Source organism: Triticum aestivum, chromosome 7A (genome assembly GCF_018294505.1).
Source record: "Triticum aestivum cultivar Chinese Spring chromosome 7A, IWGSC CS RefSeq v2.1, whole genome shotgun sequence".
Lineage (NCBI taxonomy): Eukaryota > Viridiplantae > Streptophyta > Magnoliopsida > Poales > Poaceae > Triticum > Triticum aestivum.
Genome location: NC_057812.1, coordinates 327,735,282 through 327,758,586, shown reverse-complemented (window position 1 = coordinate 327,758,586; position 23,305 = coordinate 327,735,282). Strand labels below are relative to the sequence as shown.

Below are 23,305 nucleotides of genomic sequence, written 5' to 3'. Positions count from 1 at the left end.
AAGTGATTACAGTTATGTACTTACGATCTTATCTCTGGAAATGATTTCTTGCGTAGGGGAAATTATTTTACCGGCTCGATATTAATGAATTATTTATAGGAGGCTAGCTAACTGATTTTTATGTAGGGGCACTACATAAACTATGAAACCATGAACATACAAAGAATGCGATATAAATGGCAAGCAGATGAGATGTCAAAGCTTGAACAATAAACTAAGTTAAATGTCATTCAATAACACCACGCTATAGGTGAAGAAAAAATATTAATTAAACAAAATCACTTCTGCAGTTAAGTAAGCTCCTCTCGATTTCATTTTAAAACTTTTGTCTTGATTTATGAAAGAAGTTATACTTTCTGGTACCAGCAATCCTAGTGCACTTACGGAGTGATGCCTTTGGACAAGTTGTAGATACTTGTATGCACAGAACTAACAGAAGGTGTTGGATGTGTGGCCCATGTATTGCTGGCCCAAGTGGCCCAGGCCAATTGGGCTGACCTAGTTGAGGAAGAACAGAGGAAGGGGAGTAGTGAGCAGCCAGACTGAGAAGCGGCACGAGTGAGAGAGCGCTAGCTCCTCCACAGCCAAGCCGCCACGACCAGCGGCCCGAGGTGCGTCTCCAAGGTCAACATTGTGTGCTGTTGCGGCTTGTGGTGCTGTTGCTGCTCGAGTTGCTGCTTCTGCAGCTGTTTGCGGAGGAGGAGGAGGAGGAGGAGGCTGTTGTTGCTGCTTGCACTTGAGTGCTGCTGCTGCTGGTGGTTGAGGGAGAGAAGGACTGCTACTGTTGTGTGGCTGAGCTGCTGAGTGTGGTTGCCAGTGAGGAAGATGACAGGTGGTGAGGTCAGGGTCATGGATTCGGTGCGGTCAGATGATGGATGTTCATGTGGTGCAGAGGAAGGAAGACGGCACATAGGAGATGAAGAGTTGAGAGGAGGCGGAAATGTGGCAAGCAGAGACTTGGAGGAAGCTGTGCTGCGTGCACATCTGGTTTCCGCCGAAGCGTCCTTAGATACTGAGTTGGCAAGGGTGGCTCGCATGATGTACATGACAACGTACATCACGGATGTCGGAGAGGCAGCGGTCATCGAGGAGGAGAGGACAAGTTCAGCCCGCATTATCTGTACTAATGAAGATGGCACTGAAAAGGCCACAATTGCTGCTCATAGGACTGATCCAGAGTGGGTTCTAGACTCTAGTGCTTCTAAACATGTTGCAGGTGACTTCAGGGAATTTGAGTGATATGATATGTACTGCTATTAAGTTATCATCAGTCCTACATGTGACAGCTTTCCCGGTCAATCTGTTGTCTATGAGTGCTCTAATTGACCATGTGGACTGTAGGATAACAGTTCACAGAAGAATGTGCTTGATTGTGGACAGGCCGACTGGAAGGTGGATAGGGACTGGAACAAAGGCATAGGGGACTATGGTACATGGACCGTGAGGGGCTTGGTCAGATGGGCAGCCCACTCAAAGTCGCGCAAGATGTTGGAATGTCTGCAACGGTCCATTGTCCAGCGGCTTCGATGTTGGGCGTCGAGTGGACAGACGCCTCGGTCTATGAACCATCCATTGGCCAACCCTCCAGTTTGACAACAGTGCGCGACCCAGCAGAGCTCCACCTACTTAGATCGACGACCCCACAACAGGGCTCCACTCAATCCCAAGGCCCTCAGCTAGCTCGACTACGACCTTCATTGGGGCAACCCCTATTTGGCCCTCTCTTCTGTGAGTGGATTGTCATTCTCCTATCCTCTAGTAGCACGCGAGCACAAAGGTTGTTCGCTAGGGCCCGAGAGTTTGGACTGTCACGCTGCCTCGCGCCCCGCGGCCTGATGACTACCATCTCGCTTTACGCAGACAATGTTGTCACCTTCTGTCACCAGGATAGGGAGGAGTTGCCCACTCTGCGCAGCTTGCTTGCGCTCTTTGGGCGAGCATTGGGGTTGCACACCAACTTCACAATGTGCTCGGTGTCCCCTATTGGTGATCAGAGGGGGAGGGCCTGGAGGCTGCATCAGTTATGGAGTGTTCGTTAGCTCCCTTCCCGATCAAGTACCTCGATTCCCCATTACTCCGGAAGCCCTCAAGCAAGGCACTGCAGCCCTTGGTTCATGGAATCGTTGATCGCCTCCCCACTTGGAGTGTCCATGATGACGAAAGAGGGACGCCTCACTTTGGTCGAGTCGGCCCTGCCTGCCATACCATTGCACTGGCTAGTTATGCCGGAGATGAACAAGACCCGGATCCATGTTGACAAGATATTGAGAGGCTTCCTCTAGGACGGCAAGGCGTCAGCAAACGGCGGCCACTGCCACATTAACTGCATAAGGGCATGTAGGTCCCTCTGCCTGGGTGGGCCGAGTGTCCCGGACAATGCCCTCCTTTGGCGTTGTACGACAATACCCCCCCATGAGGCAAATTGTTGGAAGCTGAACTGGAAGACTTGATCTCTCCCATGAGTCAAGTTCTTCATTCACTAGCTTCCCAGGATCGTTGTTGACATGCCAAGCGGTTGGCGCATCGAGGCTTGCAGCACACACCTTCATGCGTGATCTATGAACAATTGGAGGAGACGATGGCCTACCTCATTGGTTATCACTTCCCGCGCATGGTATGGCATTAAGTGCTCTCATGGATCCGATCGACGGCACACCCCCTGCTACAGGGATGTCTTCATGGAATGGTGACAGAACTGTATCCATCCCTGCACCGATACGAAAAGGCACGTCCTCGATCATCATGTTGGTGGCATGGTGCATTTGGAAGCATCAAAAAGCAATAATCTTTGACAACGCTCAGCTCTGCCTATCTCAGTTTCTTGAGCGATCAAGGCAAAACTACGCAATGGACGATGGCAGGCAGGAGAGATTTGGTGGCTTTGCTTCCAGACATGGCAGCGCCTACCGCTTAGTTGTGTTGCCTTGTAACTTCGGGTGTGGTCCTATCAGGGCTTGTACAAACTACAAACTCTTTATATCACGAAAGAAAATAAATTGCTCAGAGTCCAATAAAGAGCCTTCTTTTAGATGGTGTTGTCCCATGACAAGCCTGGTAAGCCAAGTAAGCCAGGAGAATCTGGTCCTTATAGAGAGAGAAAATTGGCCAGCAAATCATATGAGGGTTCCTTTTAGGGGAGTTTCTTCGCATGACCAAGCATGATGATCTACGGTAAGCTGCCTCGAAATTAGTGGTGCAAATGGATCTGTCAAGCTTATCTCGAAAAGAACTTCAACATAACTCGGTCGTTAGGCAAGGCCTAAGCTTGTGGCATCTTTAAATACAAGCTAAGGAACATTCAGAAATAACATCGTAAAGTTCGTCTCTACTTATACTCCCTCCGTTCCTAAGTATAAGTCTTTTTAGAGATTCCACTATAGAGACTACATTCGGATGTATATAGACGCCTTTTAAAGTATAAGTTCACTCATTTTGCTCCGTATGTAGTCTATAGTGGAATCTCTTAAAAGGCTTATATTTAGCAACGGAGGAAGTAGATACTACTAACTCTACTGTCTGGGAAAAAAGAAGGCTGGCGTCAGAAACATGGGATGATAAACACACACATTACACCACATATCATCAATGAACCTATATAACTCAGGTTATTAGACAGCATTAAGGTACACACTGAATAGTAACTGTAGGAGTACAGGTGCACAATTTCACAAATGAATCAGAATCAAAATTAAATATTTAGCACATTACCCAAGTTGTGAATACTTTCGAGGAAGCATCAATCCTATTTTATTCATAAACTGCAAAATAGAATAAATATCATCATGAACCAAGTAATCAAACCGTCATAGGATCGTACAAGTTACAAGGGACGTATGTGCCAGGTTACCTCAAAGACAGGACGGTAAACTGATGCAGCTAGGAAAATCCCTTGATCAGGTATGATGCTTGCTGTTCCATACCCTTCTTGGGGTACAGCTGGGTTTCTTCTCCATCCTTGACCTATGACATTGATCGAAATAGATCAGAATTGAACATACTCATTATATGGCACATATACAATAGAACAGAGAATGCAAAACCATGCAAAAGCAGTAATTAGCTGACGACCTAACGTGCATGAACAATGTCCAAAATGCAAAAGCAAGCAGAGTAACATCTACAAATAATAGAAAAAGACATGTAGCATGATGGAAACATCGTCGAGTCCGTATGATACATATTAATATGGTTAGAACATACCTTCATTTTGCACAGAGATTGCTGCATCTGTAACGCGAAAAGCAAAAGAAAGGCCTTCTGATCCATCCCTGACGTAAGAAAGTTTAGCAGTTAGAGACGTAAAAAGAGAAGCAAACCTAAGAGGTCAAAGAATACTCCCTCTGTTTCTTTTTACTCCACATATAAGATTTGTTTGAAGTCAAACTACACAAAGTTTGACCAAAATTATATTTTTTTTAAATATCAACATATACAATACTAAAGTTATATAGTATGAAAACCTAATTTCATGGTCAATTTAACCTCTTACACAAAGTTTGACTTCACACAAAATTTATATGCAGACTAAAAAAAGACAGTTTTCATTGGAGGGCTTAGGTGGGAATAATTTTTCATTGCACAGCACGGTAACTTTCAAAGAACAGAAAAGAAAGACATCACCAATAAAACCTCTTATACAGTGCCTAGCACACATCTCCACACACATGAATGGCTTAGATATAGGGCTCAGCTGTGCTTGGGCACTGTTTTGGATATCCGATTTATCTTGTGCTATTTACAAACTCCAATGACAACTCCATCTTGTGCTATTTGCATTAGAACATTTATTCATATGCCATGTAAAGATTATATCTTTGTTGTGCTAGCTTGTGCTAGAGTAGTACTCCCTCCGTTCCTAAATATTTGTCTTTCTAGAGATTTCAATAACTGACTACATACGGAGCAAAATGAGTGAATCTACACTCTAAAGTATGTCTATATACATCCGTATGTGGTAGTCTATTTGAAACCTCTAAAAAGACAAATATTTAGGAACGGAGGAGTAGTTGGCATGTTTATGCTGTAGTAGCTCTCTGGCAGCAGCCATAAAAAATGATTTTTAATACTTGACTTCATCCAGACAAACAAGTACTAGGGTATTGGGGATTTCAGGGGTAGGGATAAGGGGTTCACCAAATCCCTTCCCATCCCTAATACCCTTGGGGCTGTAAAACCACTAGTGCCAAGCAAGACAAAGGATTTACGTGTATACGAAAATAGAGAGTAACTCCAGTTGCACCGGACATTGAGCTAATATAGGATTGTCGGCCATTGTTCAAGGGATTGCCAAATTACTGGTTTAATTACAATGCTTAACTGAATATGTATATGTAATAAACAAATAGAAAAACATTATGTAGGCCATCAATGGGTGAAGACTTGCCTCTTTTCCTTCACTGGGTCCTTATTTGCAAGCCTAGCTGTCTGAACAGCTGCATCTGCAGTAGCAGCTTCTGGAGTTGCCCGCAAAATTTCACACAGAAGTTGCTGGCACTCGCTCTAGCAAAAAAAGGGGAAGATGGTAGGAGAAATAGAAGACACCAAAACATGAAAGAGTATTGCAGTAGTACAACTACCCATTTCACTGAACAAGGGAGAATGACTGTGGTAGTCCACCGAATAACAAATTCACATGTTATACAATTTCTTAATACCGTTTCAAAGGATAAAGCATATTATTTGTATTCCACAGCAGGAAAGGAACACATGGCGTTACATTGAAATAGAGAAAAAATGGAAAATACTAGAAATGGATGATAGAAGCAAAAAATCATAATTTAATATAACAGAAAATTTATGGCTACCTGAACAACTGACAGAGAGAATGCAACACTAAAACCACCAGTAGGTTGGGAGTATTCAGAATCTGGATTCCAGCTTGTGTCCCCATTTGCCACATGAGGTGTGTTTACACTGTCAACGTCAGTTGATGATTTTTGTTCAAGAAGCTCTCCAACAGTAATATGGTTCTCTGCCAAGTGAAGAACTTTTTCATACATACATAATCACGGGATTTAGCTTTGAAAGTGCAAGAAACTGAGCTGAGCGCTTACCAAGTATGCCTACTAGACACTCAAATATTGAACCAAGAAGCTGACTAGCTGCATGCTGAGCATCTCCTGTGGGTGCCATAACTGGAGAGATGGGACTAGCAACAAGTTGTGTTGCCAATGTCGATGCCTCATTCTTCTTTTTCTGTTTAGGTAGTTGGTAACGGGTGACAGCTCCATGTGAATGTGACACATCCGATGCCGTTCTTTTTGCAACTTTATCTATATTGGACTTTGAAGCCTCTCTAGCATATGATTTAATCTTTGAAGTGATAACATCATGAATTGTCGGGCGAACTCTTTGGCTGTAACAAAAATACAAATAGTTACAAACACGAACATGTAACCTATAATAATCTAAACAGCACTGAATTTCTTTTCTCCAAACCACCAATTTAGAATTAATAAAGCTATATATAGAGAGAGTTAATTTGATAAAGCTAGTGCAAACTCATCGAAATCAAAAAATGCCACTGCAAAAATCAACTTCGGGCGTCGCAATGTGAAGGAGGGTATGGGAAAAATATCCTCAAATTCAGCACGCATCAAAGCGTGTGTGGCCGTAGAATGAGGCATGGACCGGCCTGTCCATGTCACATGAAAACCTCCACAATTGAAGGACCCTGCAATATTATCAAAGTCCTATAATTTTGGTCTAAGTTTAGCAACCAACCAACACCAAGATCGATGTCAAAGCCACCTAACAGAATTGCAAAGCAATCTGCCATGAATTGTTGATCCCCAATGAGTAGGGGCCCCGCACGCCAATGTTTTTATGGCGTAACGCGTTTTATGGCGACCGACCCCCTTCACAACATTATAGCGCTTATGGCGTATGGTGTGGCGACATCATAGACACAACCTTATGGCAAATGATAGCAAATTAAATCACAACTTCATAGGCATAATCTAAATCTGTAATCTGTATGAATTGTACACGACTACTATTAGATGTATATAGTGCACTGTGTATATATCCCGTTGTATAAGGGGCATCATGCTTATTTCCCTAGCAGTATATGTTTCAGCCCTTTGGGCTCATATCGAGCCAGGGAAAGGCCCTGACCTAGCACCACGCCGCCACCCCCTGCATCTTGTTGATCTCTCTCTCCCCCACCCCAAATATCTCCCTCTCCTCACGATCCAGACCCAGACGACCCTCCGCCCCTCGATCCAGCCGGCCTGCACACCCTTCCTCTACACCGGCGACACTGACCACCTCGACCATGGCTGGCCGGTGCTCCCCCACCTCCCAGGTCATGCTGGTCCTCTGTTCCCTCTCCCTGTCACACCTCATCCACCACGCCTCATCCACCACGGACTCCTCGGCTCTCCGTCCTCAGCCGCCGGAGAGGACGAGGTACGCGGCTAATTTTCCCCGCCATGGCCGCCTCTCTCTGTCTCTCTCCCGCCACAGGCCAAAGATATTGCGAGCCTGGACGCCATGGGCTGGGACCACGCGACAACGTTATAGCGACGATATACCGACGCCTTAAAAACCTTGCCGCACAGTGAACACCTTTACTAGCCACCTGGTAACCGTTGGCCACATTACCCTAAAACTGGGCAGAGCAATAGCGGATAAGCTTACTCGTGCCAAGGTACCTTCATCAAAGAAACTCTGTTGATCCCATGTCCATAAGTGTAGTGTAAGTAGATTTCCCGATAGACACGTCCAATTGTGCGGTGTCCATTGTTAATAAGGCGTCGCTTAGGCGAAGATGATTTGGAGTCAAGGTGCCCTGCCATCGTCGGACTCGCCTTGACAACTTCGAAAGCCACCTTAAGCACTGAGGCATCTCGAGCGTCGGACTAGGTGCGCAAGGCAACGCTTTGGACCAAATCAGACGTCGTGGGGGCTTCTCGGGCAGGGTCAGCAGAGCTCCAAGCAGGAACCAATGTCTCGCGGGGGAAACAGATGTCTCACGCGCAAAACGATAAGAGAGAAGGGAGAGAGAATAAAACTAGTGTACGGTCTACGCTTGGGAGGGATGGCTCTCCATGGATCTTGGCAGCGGCAGACGAATAAAGAGTGAAGATCCGACGGCCTCCTCACCAGTCTCCCCATCATCTCTGGCGTAGGCACGGAGCACTCCCCCAGCAACTACAAGGTGTGGCTTCTCTCTTGTCCTCTCTCTCTCTCACTTCTCCCCACCTTTTCTTCCCCACCTTTGCTTTTTCTCATCTGCATCTGCTAGATCCTCCTCGGCATGTTTCCTCACAAATCTGCTTCTCCACCCACAAGGCCATAACCCCACCATCACTTCTCTCCGTCCCCATGTTTGATCTGGTTGCTCAGCTGACTGGCTCTTTTCTTTCCTCTCGCGGCTGATGGCCCTTCTCTTGGTGTTGCTGCTTTAGCCAAGTGTGACTGTTGTGATGGATCTTGTGGCTGGTACAGATCATGATCTGTTCAATGACCCTAGGAGAAGAGCTACATCCAACGATCCAGCTTGGGAGTATGGGTTATGGCCGAAGGAAAGTTTTACTCCAATGTACATTTTTTATAATGCTAGCTGTTAAATCTCCTAATGGAAGTATGTGTCTAAGGCATCGCCTCGCCTTACGCTTTAAGCTCTTAAGAGGTGATATTGATGGTGTTGGTCGCGTGAATGCTCCATAAACCTGTAAGTGCCTTGACATGTGTGGCCAAACACATGTAACTCTTCACCATACTCCTCGATGAAGTCATTGGTGTCAACATACAAGTCGAAGACCTCAATATTGAAGAGTTGATCAGTGAGCACAACGATGAACAGGCGCAAACTAGTCATCGCAACTGAAACAATGGTCTTGCTTTCGGCGTTCGGCAATCTCTATGGACGAATTCAGTCAAAAGATGAAGATGTCATGGTAGGTGTCGTAGAAGTTGCTAGGTACCCCTAGACCTGACTTGGCCATGGGGTGCAAACGGGCATGTGAATGCTCTGCAGGAAGAGCAAGCTTGAGGGGTAAGGGTAGTCGTAGGGTGAGTGCGCTCATAAGCAAGCACTAAGCAAGTGTGAGACTGATCGCCTCATCCAAACCAGTTGGATAGGAGTGTTCCAAGTAGGTGCGTATGGGCTCGGCCCCCCATCAAGAACAACTCAACTCCAGTTCCATCCAGTTGTGGAAGCGACGGAGTGCGGAAGGTGGGAGAAGCATTAACTATAGCAGACGACTGACTGGTCAAACGGGCAACAAGAGACCACACCCAGCTTGTTGTTAGGGTGGACCAAATTTTGTGGTGCAGAGCTTCTTGAACAAGTCCCATGGAGGACGTCCTTCACTTCCGTGTACTAGTAGTACCAAAGGTGGGCATCACACGTCACATGGAAGGACGCAAGCCACATCACATTGAATTAGCCAAATGAGAGGATCTTCTTTGCCATCAAACAAGGGAAACTCCAATATAGCAAACTTGGCCAGCACCAGAACACAGGCAGGTTCGACATGTGGGTAAGGTGTGGTAATGAATTGAGCAACGGGCGTTGTAATTGGTGGTGGGTAAGTAAGTGTGGGGGTAGCAAATGGTAATGACTGGTGGCGTAGGAAAAGCGTCTGATCTAGGTGGCAGGCCATGCAAAAGGTGGAGGAGGTGTTACAGGCTTGGCCCATGATGCCCGTGGCTGCGAGGCTAGCGTGTTGTATAGTGTTGGGGAAGGCCGGATCTCGTACTTCACCATCCGAGTAAACATGTAGGGAAGCTGCTCCCGGGTGGCTACAAGTGCTCGCCCGTGCTGCTAGATGGTTGCAAGGGCTTGTGCCCAAGGTGCAACAGCTGCGAGCGAAACGTCTTGGTTCACTTGGTGGTCGTGGGCCTTTTCCCCAAGACCAAACATGGAGGCTTATACCAAATTGGAAGAGCCCTTGCCTCGTAGGGCTATTCCGTGACCTAGAGGGGTTGTAGGACCGGAGAGCTTCCAGCAGGGAGAAGTTGTCAGTGGTAGCAAAGGGTAACAAGGTATAGTGACAAGAGAGGAAACTACTCCCTCCATTACAATATCTAGTGCGTATAAGTTTTTTAGGAATATTCCAGTTTGTGGTGCGTATCACTCCCTAAACACTTCTCTCGACCAAAATAACCTTCCGCAACACCACGGGCGCATAGCCTCCCTTTCCTCCCAAAAAGAACACATCTCCAGATCGAAGGGAAAAATGTGCACGCGCTTCTTTCTTCTGTACGAGAAATCCAAATCGATCCCAGTCTTCTCGTAATCAAGCACCCTTGTCTGCCTTCGATGAGATAGATGCGGGGAGAAAGGTGGTGGAGGCGGCGCCACCGGAACGGTCAGGAGCATGGTGGACAGAGGTAAGGGGTTGTGCCCTGCTTCTCCGTGTCCAGCGACGGCGGGCAACGTCATAGCATACGTGGCTGCGTTCTCTGCGCCGTTGTCGGACAGCGTCACCACATACACTTCCGGCTTCCCCACATCCACCGACGACGGCCGGCGGTGCCGCGTCCACCGCCTGCATCCCCACATCCATGGCATGTGTTTGCGTCTGCGAGGGCATGGGACAAAGCGACCGGGTGGGGCTATTCTCATCCGAAGTTTGCCTCCAGCGCATCTGTTGGTATTTGAGCCCCATGCTCGCTAGATAGAGGAAAGAAGGGAGTGGACCGTTATTAATTCTCCCTACCTAGACTTCATGTGGCTGCCTCATTATGTAGAGGTTTGCCTTGCAAACTCCAAATAGAAAACAACTTACGCTTTCCTAATACTGAATGATTCCAGTACCACACAACTAAGACTTTCCATAAGTGATTATTACTTCCTTAATTAACTAGGACCAAAACCCTAACCGGATTTGTTGCCAGCCCTAGCCTGGCTCGTATGTCCTCCACCTACTCTTCAATTTCAAAGAGTTGTCAATGCCATTTATCGAATTAACCTGTAGTTCTAACATTAGCACATTAGCAGACAACACTTTCTTCGGTATTATTGCCTACGCACTATTAGAGGGGGGGTACTAGCCTTATTTTTCCCAAATATCTCCATTTTTCGTAAGAATATAAACAGTTGTTCTAAAAAATTGGGCAAAACAGGGTACAGCTATGAACTTCAATCTTATGATCTTTCCCTGAATTTAGCACCAAATAAGGATTCCTTCTTCTTAGGAAGAAGGATATTTATCCAGTCTACTCAAAACAAAAACTAATGTCTAATAGATGCAAAGCTTACTCAGTGTGACAAATATATAAAACAAAATAGAATGTAAATACCATATCACAGCTCCAGCAGCTGCAACCTTTTGAAGCATGGATAAGCATTGCACCAATGTTCTTAAGTATTTCACATTGAGGGGAGCATCTGCCTTTCTCATTGATTCCTAAAGCAGCATTAAAAATAAATAAATAACTCAGGTAATTTGACCCCAAAATAATGTTAACCCACAATGTACAGAGAATAAGCCATACAAGGAACTCGTCTGGTGTAGCGCAAGAAAGGAAAATCGGAATTTCACAAGAGAAACTTTTGGAATCCTTCCGACCACACCCACCACCTAAGCTACTATCATCATCTGGGCCATCAAATGAAGAACTGAAAATATGGAAACAAAAAAATCAAAAATTAGATAACAAATACTAGTTAGTTTATTCCATACATAAACAATGACCTTCTGACTATTTGATACAGATGCAAACAACAAGAAATGGCTAACATAGTAATATATTTCATTGAAACAACTCAACAAGGATAACACAGTAGCTTAGCAACTCTGTATACCTATTTTACTGTTTACATGTGCAGTTCTGGTAGATTCACTAAACATAAATAGAACTGATTCGAAGAAATAATTAATGAATTTGATGGGCATTACTGTGAAGCATATAATTGTTCACGTCTTGCAGGTATTCGGCAACTTATCATTTACGATAGCTATATGATATATAATGCATCAAAACTTTTGAGCACAAGAATGGAATTACCACAATCTAGTTTTTTACGTTATGAGATGCAAGGATATCATTAGTTCCATCATAACTTGGAATAAGCATAGGGAATGGAACATACCATCCAACAGAACTAGTTTTTGTTATCCCATCTGCAGTAGCTGGTCCACTAAAGTGATTTTCACCTTTAATAGACATTGTTCTCCTGGACAGAGGCTGCATGCTGTTTACTAAGCGACCAGTGGCTCCAGAAGTTGGTATGTCCTCACTGTCAACCATGCTTAAAGTCACCAAGCTGGAAAAAAACACAGATGAAGAGCTGATGATCAATGACAGAATTTGAATCGAGAATCAGTTGACACGTATGGTGATCATTGCCAAAAGAGTTACCGAGAAGTCAAAATCAAAATAAAGATTCTCAAACACACTTACTCACTGGTGTTCACACTGTCATAGTAAAGTGCGTGTAAAAATGTGATTGTAAAATAGTTATAAGACATAAGATGGCTACAGAAAAAATGGGGAATAATCAAAACAAGCCAAAAGGAATTGAGGACATGAAATGTACCTATATTCACCATTGTTGTATAGGTGGCAATGCAGCTCTTCCAAAATTTTGTAGAACAGTGCACCACGCAGCTTTGTTAGATCAGATCGAACATCTTGAAGAGCACCTACCTTTAAAATTTTGTCAATATGTGAAAATGCTAAGATGAAAGGAAGAATGTGTCATCATAGGATAAAGAGCTATTTTGAAGTACAGAGTGTATTAAGAGGGTGACCAGACCAACAGGCATATAAAAGATAAACTTATTGATCTCTCATACATCGCTAAATGGAACTGCACTTTTATGTGTTACCGACCGGAAGTGCATATTCTGATAAACTAGCACACGGTGCAGACATTGTAAATTGCAGCAGGCATATTGCAAATAAGTACACTGGCCTGTTACAAAAGTACTTGCATGTTAAGACTAACCGCTTGAAGGCCTTCCCGCTCTAGCATCAGCATTGACTGAACATGCAACTGCACTGCGGCGTATAGCTGCTTCTCTGCCATCAAGTTTTCAATCCGAGCAGGAACCTGCAGAAATTCAGTAACTTAATACTGAAATAAACTCTTGGTAGTTGGGACATAAAACATGCTAAGGCTGAAATGAGCACTTAGGAATGTACACTGTAAAAGCTAGAAATTAGATACATACTCCAGTATCCTATAAGGAAATATTGCTTAAAACCGCTCCACTATGAAATATTGGCTGGACCAAATGATTGATGCATTAAGCAAACATAACATTTCATTTCGAAGGCAAAAACAGCAAGGAATTGTGACTTTCACATGATTTGTGTCGAACAATACAGGTTCACTTCAACCTCCTTTCTACACTTCAGCTAACGATTCAAAAGAAACTGCCAACAAAGAATTACAGACCAGTCTCATCCAGTCAATGATAATTATTCGAGGCAAGGATGAAGGAGAAGCAAACCACCACGAAGACACAATTTTTTACATACAAGAAAAAATCACCGGGATTTATGTTCCAGATGTTTAAATAAAACAGTAAAAACTCATATGAAGGGTACATGAAATAATAGCTTCGATTATTCTCGTTGAGACTTCAATCATACAATTCTGACTAAACTTCAAACACATCCAAATATGTCACAGGGCATGTGACTTCAAGATTAGTTTCTTGGGATGTCTTAAGATAATGGTAGGCAAGAAGATTTTGCAGCATTTTCGACATAGCGCTATCCTACACATGCAATGCACGCTTTTTGCAACGCTATCCTACACATGTTGAATTAGCCACCGATGAAATAACCACCCAACAAATGCTTGAAAGAATGATACACGATTGACAAAAAAATAGCTCCTCCGGAATCAGCCTCGCTGATGAATATTAATTTTCCTAAATTGGCACTAAAGTGTGCCATTGAGCAGACAGAGAAAGGGAAGAGCATCCGTCTGTCGAGAGAGATAGAGGAGGCCATTATTGTGAGGGGTTTTAGTTTGGGTAAATTTGATATATGCCACTATAAAGTTTCCAGTTCTGAAATATGCCATTACTATTCTTTGATTTAGAAACATGCCACTAAAAGTTCACATGCTTTGAAATATGCCATTGCATACCCTTTTGGAGGATTAGACATCGTAATATGTATGTATACCTCTTCATAATTTGTACATGGACAAAAGTACCCCTTGGTCAACTCAACGACACCACCGATTCAACAGATCAAAAAAAAAAAAAGAACAGCCCCGATCCCCTTTTCATATCGTCTTTCTCTGTCTCCTCGCCCCTGCTCCCGGCCGCTGAGCCTCCACTCCCGCCGCCGCGCCTCCGCTGCTCCCGGCCGCCGCACCTGGCCTCCTCCTCCTCCATTTTTACCCCCGCAGCCGCGCCCAGCTCTAATGAGTCCTGACCAACGCCCCTGCTCGTATCCTCTCTGTAAACATGGAGGTAACCAGTGGTGATGGTGGTGGTGGGAGGAGCGTTTGATTCCCGCAACTCTACGTGTGGAGCATGGAAGAATCCAGCCCCATTCCCCCTTCCTTGTGAGTTTGCTAATCCTCTCCTGCAGCAATTAGTTATTTACTTTAGTTGAAATTTGTGTGTGTGTGACAATTTTTTTGGAATTATTCATTCTTGCTCTGTAGGTCTGGACAACCAGATTTGTTTGCGTTGGATCTTAAAGTTGAATCGTTTAGCACTAACCATCCACCGGCCTTGAAATCTTACTTCAAGGGCAGAGTGTTGAAATGGGTTGTCGACCGCAAGTCGTTGACTGTGGATGCTATGATGTCCGATTTAGCTGGTGTTCTTAAGTTTGGGGTTAATCAGAGGGCTCATGTTTGGTATTCTGACAGGAGCAAGCATGAATCTGTGTGTCTAAACCATGACTCCCAACTTCCTGCTATGTTTGACATGCATCTATCAGAGAGGTTCGTAGAGCTTGTTGTGAAAGTTTCTAACGTTCTTGCTCAAAATGATGAAACAATTCAGAATGGGACCACTCAAAATGACCCATCTGCAGTAGCACATGAAGATATTTCTCAAGACAATCTAACTCAGCCAAATTCAGAAACTGAATACACAGACGACATTGATTCATTTGACTTACCAGAGGAGCATGTAGGTGTTGACGATGAGCACATATACGGTGTCGAGCCTAAGACCGTTAATGTGCCTGTTGTTCAGATGTTGGATGATGATGAACCAGTTGTTGATGGGCATATTCGAGAGGTGGCTATAGATGATGATGATGATCCTAGTGAACTGATAATTACCCATGACCCACAAGACCCACTTTGTCCATGAATACTATTCTCTGGAGAGGTTCCAAGCTGCATATGCTGGTGTGATTGCACCAATGACAGATAAATCAGAGTGGCCGGAAGTTGATCTAGGATTTAAGGTACACCCTCCTGTACAAACGAAGAATGTGCCTGGTAGGCCTAGGAAGGTGAGGATTAGAGGTTGGATGGAACCTATGAGAAGAACAGTTAAATGCAAGAGAAGTAAAGGATTTGGTCATCATCAGAAAACTTGCAAACTTCCTTTTAAATTAGACGATAAAGAGGAAGAAGAGCCAGATGATGGGGAGCAAGAAAAGCCAGATGATGTAGAGAAACAAGAAAAGCCCGATGATGGAGAGCAACAAGGACTAGACGATGGAGAGCAAAAAGCAAGTGAGGAGGTGGATCCAGCCCCTAAAGAGGTGCAACCAGCCACAAAAAGGTATTAGAATTTGATCATATCTTTTCCAATTACACTCAGCTTGTCATGTGTATTTGGATCATATTTTCTAATTTTGCAGGAAGAAGGTTGCAGCAAAATCCACAACTCAAGGAGCTTCTCAAGCAAAAGGCAAGAAGAACATTGTATCAAACTCAACTAAAACTCCAGCTGAAGGCAAGAAAAAGGCAGCAGCTAAATCCCCATCAAATGGCAAGAAAAAAGTAGTTCAAACAAGCTCAGGTAAATCCCCAACAAAGGGTGGGAAGAGAAAGCCAAAGGGTACTACACCTACAAAGGAAAATGGGTCTGCAACCATTAGAGTGAGGCCAGAAGTCGGAACCAAAAGGAAGTTGAATGATTTGATTAGAGAGAAGTAGTAGTTGCTTGTAATTTGTGTTTTCATCTTTCAAAACCATCACGTGACAATTGATTCTCTGAACTGGTCATGATTTGTGTAATGTTATTTTGCCCAGAATTGGGGGAATTTAGGATGTGAACTGATGCTATTTGGCCAAGTGGTGTGATATTTAAGTCAAGTTGCCAATTGATGCATACCAGTACGAGCATGTGCTGTCAATTTTGCTTCATGTTGCTACAGACTTCAGGTTTTGCATCTGCTAATCATATACTTCTATACATCATCATTTCTATAGCTAACCTTAATTGGAACAGCAAGCAATGCATTCCAGTACAAGTAGATGCTGTCAAATTTGCTTCAGTAGCTACAGGCTTCAGGTTCTGCATCTGCCAGACATTGCTACAGGCTATCTGTTTGCCCAACACGCATCACTGCCTGCCGCCGTCGTTAGCGTCGCAAACACCAGTACCAGCGGCGAGCCATGAACAGCGAGGAGCCGCACGCGACATGCACACGTCCATGCTACCCTTCGCGGCCAGGTGCATCGCCGTTGTGCCGTTGTTCTCGGCCTTCGTTAGTGCCAAGCACCAGCGACGAGCGGTGAACAGCAAGGCGTGCAGAATAGAGATGTTGGGCGAGGGCAGCACTCTGGACCAGCAGCTATGAGGAACTGGAGGAGGTGGCGGCTGGGAGTAGCGCCGCCGCCGGCGGCGGTGGCGGGAGCAGATTTGAGAGACGAGAGAAAAAGGAATCAGGAGTGGCAGGTGTTGACTTGGCCAAGGGGCAGCTTTGTCCATGTACCAAATACAAAAGGAAATACACACATGTTAGGGTGTCTAATCCTTCAAAAGGGTATGCAATGGCATATTTCAAAACATGTGAACTTTGTAGTGGCATGTTTCTAAATCAAAGAACAGTACTGGCATATTTCAAAACTGGAAACTTTATAGTGGCATATATCAAATTTACCCTTTTAATTTTGCCAGACAAAATCAAACAAAATACAAAGCATGGGATTAATTTCATCACTTTGTGGTGTTAATTGCATGGCTTAGTTAGCACTTCTTGCAATAAAGACAATTAAAAATAACTAGCAACCATGAGAAAAGTTTCACCTTCTTTACATTGTTGACCAGATTTTATGGATGGTTAAGGTGACTAGTATCCCTACACACTCGTACTTTTATTGGTAATCTCTACTTTTAAAGGGGAGTTGGTAGGTTCGCCTTGCCTCCCCCCATCCTCGCTTGGTTTTCTGTAGATTTTTTTGGTAATCTCAACCGATGCCGCACAAAACAAAAACCAACGTATATAGTGTAACTTGAAATAATCTGAACCAAATCGATATTTTTCTTTGAGTGAAGTGCATTGTAGGTCCCTGAACTATTTCAGGGGTGTCACCTAGGTCCTCGAACTATGAAAATCATCATCTGGGTCCTCAAAGTGTAGTAAGTGTGTCATCTAGGTCCAAAATCAGCTCAACATTAAAGTAGTCCGAGGACCTATATTTTGCTTAGCATGACACACTTGTTGTACTTCCGAGGACCTGGATGATGATTTTCATAGTTTGAGGACTTACGTGACACCCTTCAAATAGTTCAAGGACCTACTATGCACTTCACTCTTTTTCTTTCCTTGTCCTACTCATTCCCTTGAAACAAAAAACAACATCTATTAATTTATGGAAAGTATCATCTAGCGTTGGACAGAAGGATCACGTTAACTATGGAGAGCATCATTCTTTTCCGGTTTTAACTATAGCATGCTTAGTGCAGTTAAATACCTCAAGCGAGGATCGCCTTAATTTAGGGAAAGTATCATTTATGTGGGCTCCTCCTAAAATCTCTCGTTCCCTTTCCGTCATCTTCACTTTCTGCCACGCGATCCTACCCCGATGACGTCGATGTGGGACGGGCCATAAGGGGGGGAAAAGAGCACTCACGGCGTCTCTATTGAGGCACTCGTAATATGTTTCCCACGTTGCAACACAGGCAATTAGCTAGTAAGTATAGATAAGCAGCTTACAAAACTATGATCATTTTTCCTTTCGTAATTGGTCAATATTTTTGTCAGAATATCATAACCCACACATCTAGCAGTTTATAAGATTTTTCGTTTCTAGATTAGACAAACTGTCCTGGCATGATTATTAAATGTACCAAACATGAGTATGCAACAGCTGGGCTCATCTAGTGCATACGGAATTTTAACAACGCAAAGAAAATGGCTAACACATGCTAAAAAATGATATTGTTGTTCCATCCCACAAATGTCCTTTTTTTGCATTTGTGTTGATCATCAACGTCTGGTTGCAGAATACAGACAGAGCCTAATTACCAACTTACGTTTAATGTAATGTTGCTGCCAAGTAGTACATAATTGTATCGGGTGAAGTGTGCCCACTGACCTTGGCAACATCCTCAACCTGATCCAGCAGGGAGATCACGTGGCGCAGCGTGAGGGACCTGTACCATAGCTGCCCAAGGTGCTGATTCTTCCTCCCAAGCAGCTTTTTGGCCTCTGACATCTCCCCCTTGAGGCCGGTGATGCTCTCGGCGGACTCGCTGAACAGCCGCAGGATCTGGCACCACACCGTAAAATGATAAAAATAAAATGCAACGGCGACTACACTCTCCAAAATGGACGGGGATGAATAATCCGCCAGGGAGAAGGAATGCGCAGGTGGTGTGGCGGACGGGCGGACGGACCTGGGAGTAGTTCTGGATGGCCTTGTTGAAACCATGGTGGTACGCGTGGACGACCTCGTCAACGACGTCCTCGATGAGGTCGCTCTGCTCCTTGAGGAACTGGATCTCGCCATCGCGGTCCTTCGAGGTGAGGATGTGCACGACGTGCGGCAGCGAGTCGAACCGCGCCGCGGCCCATCCCTCGTCGATCCGCGACAGCCCTTCCTTCAGGTACTGCACGCACGCACGCCCGGCCAGACCCCAATTTCAAATTCCATATAAATTCCAGGCGGAATGGAGGGATGTATTCGGGACTTACAGATTTGTCGGCCGGAATCGGGAGGCCGTCGAAGATGCCACGGCGGTGGCGGTTCATCGTTACCGACGGCGAGGCGGGACCAGGGGAGACGAGCGAGATCTGGAGAGAGTGGGCTATACGAGGGCTACGAGAGGGGGTAGGGCGTCGGAACCGGTAAGAGGCTGAATTTCGGGTTTTGACCCTTTTATCAAAAAGAATTTCACGATCTGGCCCAGTTTAAAAAAAAACGACTCCTTTGCTACTGCCACGCGGCTCGGCGATAGGGTCAGGCATCCTAGCAAAAACGAACACAGCCGTCAACTGATGACCAGCACACCATTACCCTACCGCCAAGGGCCTCAGCCGTATGTTATGGGAGGCGGTAGGGTTTCTGTGGTTTTTGCCTGGGAACTTGCAGTAACCGAAAACGATAAACCCCTGACAATAGGTTATGAGATCCTATTGTCAGGGGGCTTGGTGGTGGGGTCCTGTGGTTTTGCATTTTTACAAGTTTTAGTAATTGTTTTTTTAGTTTTATCACAGCAAACAATACAGTATAATATATATTTAAGAGACTAAAATATGCATATCTCATATAATATGACATGTTATCACACTTGAGATATTAATAGCAAACAGTACTACATAGTTTCACAAATAGCAAATGATTCAAACTAACACATAGTTTCACAAATAACACATAGTTCGACAACCCCAACTAACACAAGTTGTTTCGTAAAGCCAACTAAAACAATTACGCTAACAAGCCAAGACCACAATTACGTGCTTCTTCCTCTCTTGGAGGTACGGTCCTTATTGTTCTTTGAACGATTCTCGTCTGGCTTCTTCTTGCGCCCTTCTCGAGAAATCGGTTTCTGGAATGGGGATGGACTCTGCCAATCCTTCTTTGGCTTATTCCTCTTCGGAAGCTGAGATGCTTGAGTTGATGGAGGTCTGTAATCTTCATTGTACTCCTCCTCTCCATTTCTCTCCTCCCCATCTTCTTCTTCATGGGCCTCCTCCTCCTCCTCTTCCTCCTCCTCCTCAACCAACCTAGACGACAAGGCAGCATGGCTCGATGAAGCGACGTTACCCTGTGTAGCTACAGGATCATGAGCTCAACCAAGCCAGCGCACCCAAGCAGGGCTACCAGCTTGTGGCAACGCTTCACGAACTTCTGCAGTCACAACGAAACAAGGACATAATACTGATCAGATTTAGGAATGGCAGTTTTGCCCATGGGTATGGGTACCCGCAGGTACCCTACCAGTAAACAATGGGTATGGGCAAGACTTGAAGAGATTTTCTACCCACGGGTAATGGGTACCCATACCCGCAAAATATATGGGTAGAGCATGGGTAAGAATTTGTACCCATGGGTAACCCAATGGATACCCAGAAAAAAATGAAAATAACTCCTATAACATGTGGGGTTAACATCCAACTCATATGGTCCAACCCTAAATCTGGTATTCCTTAAACAAGTCATAACTCATAGGCTCATAATCACCTGCTCGCCACTCCTCATACGTCCTATCTGACTCCTCAAAAAGATGAAATATCGACTCTTCGCTACCAGACTCTTGTCGAACACTTGATCCAGCGATCCACAATTCCCACCACCGCCTTCCACTACGTCGGCCTTCCACCAACCGCTGCTCATACTCCCTTGATGCCTCCAAGAGGCCACCCACTAGAGGAGGCCACATACGTGCTATACTACTCTACCATGATCACTTGAATTTTGAACTCATGTCTCTACCTCTTAAGAATTTGAATGCTATATATTGTACCCGATGGATACCCATTGAGTATAGGATACCCGATGGGTATGGGCATGGGTGTCGGTTTATACCCATGGGTATTGAAGTGGGTGGGTATAAAAAGTTTCTATGGGTATGGGTTTGGGTAGAAGGAGGTTGTACCCACCCATACCCTACCCATTGCCACCCCCAATCAGATTTATGGTTGCAAATGAATGAGAACACGGTGTATTTCTAGGCAGCTGGAATGTTACCCTCATCGTCTCCCTCATGTTGTTCTCAGAATCTCCGTTCCCGGGGGCATGACCTAGTGCACCTGAGCCATCAAAGATGCATCTGTTCAGCCCGCCGGACTGTGAAGGCATAAGTGAGTACAATGATGAATAAAAAATTACGTACAACCGCCGGTTCAAGACAGAAGAACACAACTTACCACTTTATTGATCAGGGGTGCAAACTACCTAAATCCACCCATGTCTCTGATGCTGGCCTGGTAGGCCTCTTCCTCGGGGGCATCCTCCTCCAGCTGCGCGATATCTTCTGTCATCCACCGAGGCCTGAGACGAAGACGGTGCTTTTGGCCATCGTCGTACCACCTCATGTGTTGGGCGTTATCACCCCAGTCAAGCACTCGCCTCTCCACATCTTTTACGCCACCTGCGCCGGTTCCACTCCGTCACAAAAGTTTTATGCTGCTCTCCCCAATCTGTGATCGACTAATTTTTCTTCCGGCTCATCCTACAAGGCATAAACAACACAAAACATCATAAGAACGTCAACCGCAATGAAATCATGATAACGGAGGACAATGCACTCACAAGTGGAGTTCGTGGCCGCCGGTATCGTTCGGCATGCCCGGTGGTGTATGCTGGTAGATCCCAAACTGCGCGGCCACGCGGTGTGGCAAGTGCCACTTGACGGCGCACACACATAGCATGGGCACCATGCATCGCCAAAGACCGTTGTCCTCCTCGCACATCACGTTCAGCTCGAACCCCCACTCTTGGTCATGATACGGCCACCAGTTTACCTATTACACAAACATTGGTAAGTTCCCAATGAAAGTGGCGTCAAAGAGAAAGGTGAGCTAGTTCATATACCTGCGGAACCGTCAAAGCGGCCATCTCATTGGTGAAGGCCTTGTACGAAACCTTGGATGTGCCCGTGTAGAGACCCACAACGTCCCACTCGTAAGCTACGGTCGGGTGTCGAGTAGAGTCGCCATCTTCGCCATACGCATCCCACGGACCTCTTCTTAACTTCTCTGGACGCCCCCACCGGCAGTCGCTCCCACATCCAAATGGAGAGGGCCCACACATATCCACCCATACCAGAAGTATCTTCCGTCCTCTTGGTTGCCTCGTCAAGCTACAAAACAACAATTGATGATCAGATATAACACAATATCATGGAGCATACATTCGTAAAAAGCAATGACATACTCTCTTACCGAGCGGTATAGGTAGGCGAGAGAGGCGGTCCGCCAACTGTACCCTGCATCCCAGTCGGCTAGCAAGAAGAGATACGACCAGAGGGCAGAGTGAATGAAATATGCCCTAGAGGCAATAATAAAGATGTTATTTATATTTCCTTATATCATGATAAATGTTTATTATTCATGCTAGAATTGTATTAACCGGAAACTTAGTACATGTCTGAATACATAGACAAACAAAGTGTCCCTAGTATGCCTCTACTTGACTAGCTCGTTAATCAAAGATGGTTAAGTTTCCTGACCATAGACATGTGTTGTCATTTGATGAACGAGATCACATCATTAGAGAATGATGTGATGGACAAGACCCATCCGTTAGCTTAGCATTATGATCGTTTAGTTTTATTGCTATTGCTTTCTTCATGACTTATACATATTCCTCTAACTATGATATTATGCAACTCCCGAATACCAGAGGAACACTTTGTGTGCTATCAAACGTCACAACGTAACTGGGTGATTATAAAGATGCTCTACAGGTGTCTTCGATGGTGTTTGTTGAGTTGGCATAAATCAAGATTAGGATTTGTCACTCCGAGCATCGGAGAGGTATCTCTGGGCCCTCTCGGTAATGCACACCACTTTAAGCCTTGAAAGAAATGTGACTAATGAGTTAGTCATGGCATGATGCATTACGGAACGAGTAAAGAGACTTGCCAGTAACGAGATTGAACTAGGTATAAGGATACCGACGATCGAATCTCGGGCAAGTAACATACCGATGACAAAGGGAATAATGTATGTTGTTATGCAGTTTGACCGATAAAGATCTTTGTAGAATATGTAGGAGCCAATATGAGCATCCAGGTTTCGCTATTGGTTATTGACTGGAGATGTGTCTCGGTCATGTCTACATAGTTCTCGAACCCATAGGGTCTGCACGCTTAACGTTCGATGACGATTTGTATTATGAGTTAAGTGATTTGATGACCGAAGTTTGTTCGGAGTCCCGGAGGAGATCACGGACATGATGAGGAGTCTCAAAATGGTCTAGAGGTAAAGATTCGTACATTAGAAGGTTATATTCGGACATCAG

The 23,305-nt window shown here is 44.9% G+C and overlaps 1 protein-coding gene across 1 annotated transcript in view; it reads right to left on the bottom strand.

Annotated features, from left to right (window-relative positions):
- Positions 1-19,223, bottom strand: part of LOC123154268 (exocyst complex component SEC8) — a 45,597-nt gene extending 26,374 nt beyond the window's left edge. Inside the window, exons 1-14 of the mRNA XM_044573039.1 lie at positions 19,033-19,223; positions 18,735-18,947; positions 18,434-18,607; positions 12,905-13,009; positions 12,494-12,603; positions 12,047-12,220; positions 11,449-11,572; positions 11,254-11,360; positions 6,054-6,355; positions 5,805-5,971; positions 5,384-5,499; positions 4,201-4,268; positions 3,848-3,960; positions 3,709-3,758 (exon numbers count right to left, since the gene is read on the bottom strand). Coding sequence (XP_044428974.1) covers positions 3,709-3,758; positions 3,848-3,960; positions 4,201-4,268; positions 5,384-5,499; positions 5,805-5,971; positions 6,054-6,355; positions 11,254-11,360; positions 11,449-11,572; positions 12,047-12,220; positions 12,494-12,603; positions 12,905-13,009; positions 18,434-18,607; positions 18,735-18,947; positions 19,033-19,089 — 1,880 coding nt within the window. The 5' untranslated portion in view covers positions 19,090-19,223. The remainder of the gene's footprint in view (positions 1-3,708; positions 3,759-3,847; positions 3,961-4,200; positions 4,269-5,383; positions 5,500-5,804; positions 5,972-6,053; positions 6,356-11,253; positions 11,361-11,448; positions 11,573-12,046; positions 12,221-12,493; positions 12,604-12,904; positions 13,010-18,433; positions 18,608-18,734; positions 18,948-19,032) is intronic.
- Positions 19,224-23,305: the final 4,082 nt, after the last annotated feature.